Source organism: Microtus ochrogaster, unplaced genomic scaffold (assembly GCF_000317375.1).
Source record: "Microtus ochrogaster isolate Prairie Vole_2 unplaced genomic scaffold, MicOch1.0 UNK7, whole genome shotgun sequence".
NCBI classification, from domain to species: Eukaryota; Metazoa; Chordata; class Mammalia; order Rodentia; family Cricetidae; genus Microtus; species Microtus ochrogaster.
In genome coordinates, this window is record NW_004949105.1 from 4,911,561 (window position 1) to 4,914,788 (window position 3,228).

The 3,228-nt window shown below is 50.8% G+C and overlaps 1 protein-coding gene across 3 annotated transcripts in view; it reads right to left on the minus strand.

Moving 5' to 3' along the window:
* Positions 1 to 3,222, minus strand: part of Tfdp1 (transcription factor Dp-1) — a 43,160-nt gene extending 39,938 nt beyond the window's left edge. Inside the window, exons 1-2 of one of the 3 annotated variants that reach the window (XM_026788800.1) lie at positions 2,946 to 3,222; positions 2,688 to 2,762 (exon numbers count right to left, since the gene is read on the minus strand). In XM_026788800.1, coding sequence (XP_026644601.1) covers positions 2,688 to 2,699 — 12 coding nt within the window. In that variant the 5' untranslated portion in view covers positions 2,700 to 2,762; positions 2,946 to 3,222. Of the gene's footprint in view, positions 1 to 2,687 lie in introns of all 3 variants that reach the window. The other 2 variants (XM_026788799.1, XM_026788801.1) reach the window with 2 other exon arrangements.
* Between the last annotated feature and the right edge of the window lie 6 nt (positions 3,223 to 3,228).

Sequence of the window (3,228 nt, forward strand, 5' to 3'; positions counted from 1 at the left end):
GTTCCAGGACAGGCTCCAAAGCCACAGAGAAACCCTGTCTCGAAAAAAAAAAAAAAAAAAAAAAAAGACAGCAGACATGGAGCTGCACGGTTTGGCGTCTGACCTACTGAATTCTGGTCCTGCACTGGTCGGGTCTCTGTTATAGGAGTAGACAGAGGACACGTGGAGAGCAGGGGACAACTAACAGGGAGTCAGTTCTCTCCTCCACCACATAGGTCCCAGGGATCAAACTCAAGTAGTCAGGTCTGGCAAGCAAGCCATTTCAACAGCTGGGATTTAGGGTTTTGAACAGTATTCGAAATGTTAAGATTTTAAAGGCTAGTGCCCAATGGACTACAAAAGCATCTTGCCTTAGGAGATGAGCCTCTAAGGTCCAGGGATGGAACGTTAAGATTTAAAATGATGTGTCTGGTGTCAGGCTAACAAGGGATGTACTCATTGTCAATATGATCAAATTTATAATCAGCTAGGAAACCTCCTCTGGGCATGTCAATAAGGGTGAAATTTCCTGATGTCTGGCAAGTCAAAGAATGCAGTCTTCCCCGTAAGACTGCACAACTCCCCAGGCAGCAAGCATTAGGCTGACCTTGGGAGAAGACATTCACAGTTTAAGACATACCGCCTCATACCAGGCCTCTCCAGCCCCTACAGCAGGGTCATCACAGCTCGTCCTATACACGTTCCACAGGGACACTCTGCAGCATCTCAGGACAGCAATGCAGGCAGGCATCCCAGAGCACCTGCAGGCACTCACCACCCCTCCCGCCACCGCTCCTTATTTTCCTGCACACTCCCACATCTTCCCAGATCAGCTTTCTTGTCCTTCATGGAAGAAATCCTTTGCCAGATCAACATAATATTCTGCCATCCCATCCTGCTCCCTCGTAACTGCCAGCTCTGCCACATACCTTGCTGTTCCCAGGGAACCCAACTCACCTGCTCATCTGCCTGGGCATCTGCTGAAGCAGAAAACCCCTAAGCTATTTCTCGTCTTTACTCTATCCTTTCCGAGTCTTTTCCATATGACCCAGAGCTTGACTTCTGCTCCATGCCGGGTCTTACAAGCTGTACTTTATAGCTAGATTTCCTGAGCATCAAAGTGGTGTCTCTTTTTTTTCCCTTCGGCACAGGCTACAAAGACCCTTTCTGAAATGCAAACATCACATTCTACGTAAAAACATGGTTGGCTACAGAAAAGGCCCAACCTTTGACTGTCCACAATCTCTGCTTCTAGCCTGAAAACAGGGAGGGCCACTTCCCCTCTGCCCGGGTACTGGTGGCCTGTGAGCATGTGGGCAGGACTCAGCTTCAGCACCAGCCCAGCCACACCACAGTGGATAACCCCAAACCAGCTGGCCCATACTCTGTGTGATGGGAGATCCTGACCACCTGTCACCACCCTGTCCCCAAGGACACAGCACATGGAAAGGGGAGTGAATAACGCCAAACTAAGACGACAAGCCCCTGAGCATGCAGACTCACTGAAGTGAAAATGGTCCCCCAAATGAGACCATGCCAGTAGGCTGGCCTCATAAAGGCACGGGGGCCAGTACCCCACTTACAAACCATTTACCACATCCAGTGACTTTGTGGGCATGTGCTCAGCAGTATGTCTCGTGTTAGGTAGGGCACACATATGGAGGGGAGTCGGGGCATGGGTGTAGGTAAACAACCGGACATGACAAGATCAAGCTAAAACCACACATGGTGGTGATTTCAGGTGACCTATACGTGGTCTCCCAGGGTGTGACATAACTCCCAAAAGAAGGCCCAGTGCTTGATGACATGGAGAGAGGTACTGTGGACCCGTGTGGAGCATTCTTTAAGCATAGCTGAGTCCTTAGTCAGTGGCCAGGACTCAGGACCTGAACCTGGTCCCACACCAGACACAGGGTCTCTACACCTGGGCACAACTCTAGCTGCGTCTCTGCCTGTGTTTCTGAGGCTACACAGCAAATACACGGATCTAATATTCACAGAGCGGTGACTGCGGAGGAACACTGGAAAGGTGGACCAACTGTGCTGGAAGACGCCAAAATGGTGTTGCAGAAATGTGATCAACCACACGGACTATAGTTTTGCAGCTGAAAAGCCTACATCTCCATACCTGCCCCCCCAAAAAATTACTCAAAATCTAGTAGTTTCAAGGTAAATATAAAAGCTAAACCAACCAGCATTTCCGCCATGTTTCATTAATCGCCAAATGTCTTCTTTCTGACAAAAATGTGCCCAAACAAGTTGATATTCAATCCATCAAAGCTCAGTTATTGTCCTACATACTACATAAAACAAGCACAGCCTAAGTTCCATGTTGACAGCTCTCCTGTGTGGAAACCCACTAACACACAACACCCCCCGACACACATTCATTTGACCTCAGAGGTGTATTCGATTTTTTTATTATTATTATTTAAACAGTCTGGATAGATTAGGGAAAAATCAAGACTACATCATCCAACCACAAGTAATGTGTCAGGCTTCAGATGACAAAGAACCCGTGTGCAAAGGGGGAGGCACCCACCTACTGTTCCTCCATCCCTCACCTCCATCCCAGTTCCTGCGTGTAAAAATGTAAAATGTCTGAGGATAAACCACTGCCATGCAAGTATGGCCACTCTGAAATAAAAAGAGAACACTGCAACGAGCCGTCGGCTAACATGTCTGCGGCACGAAGCGATCATACTTACATCTTTTGCCATGTTACCAGATCCAGGAAATCAAGGCTGTAACTGCGTACCCTCCACAGAAGAAACCGGACAGATCTGGTAAAAAGGAAGGAGACGATCAGTGAGTGAGAATGAAAAACGAAGTTTAACAGACCTCGCATTTCAAAGGAAACATCTCCCCACCAGCACGAGGCAGGCCTCCAGGCAGCAGGGGCCTTTCTTGCACAATCCCGACAGGAGAGCTAGCCAAGCAGGTCCCACACGGGGACTTTAAGTCACCTCTCCAAATGGAAATGCTCCCTGCGGCCACCAGCAGCTCCCACTCGCAGCGGGGGGCCAGAACCCGACCCCTCGGCGGCAGAGCGGGCAGAGCGGGTCGCAGCCGTCAGGCTCACCCCACCTGGGCGCGCGGGCCCCGTCTGACCTCAGGCCCCACCGAGGCACAAGGCCCCCCACTCGGGCACACGACACCGTGCGGCTCCGCCAGGCCGGGCCGGAGCTGGCCCTCGGGCTGCCAAGACCCCAAGATGCCGCCGACCACTCTGACAGGTGGGCTCCCCCC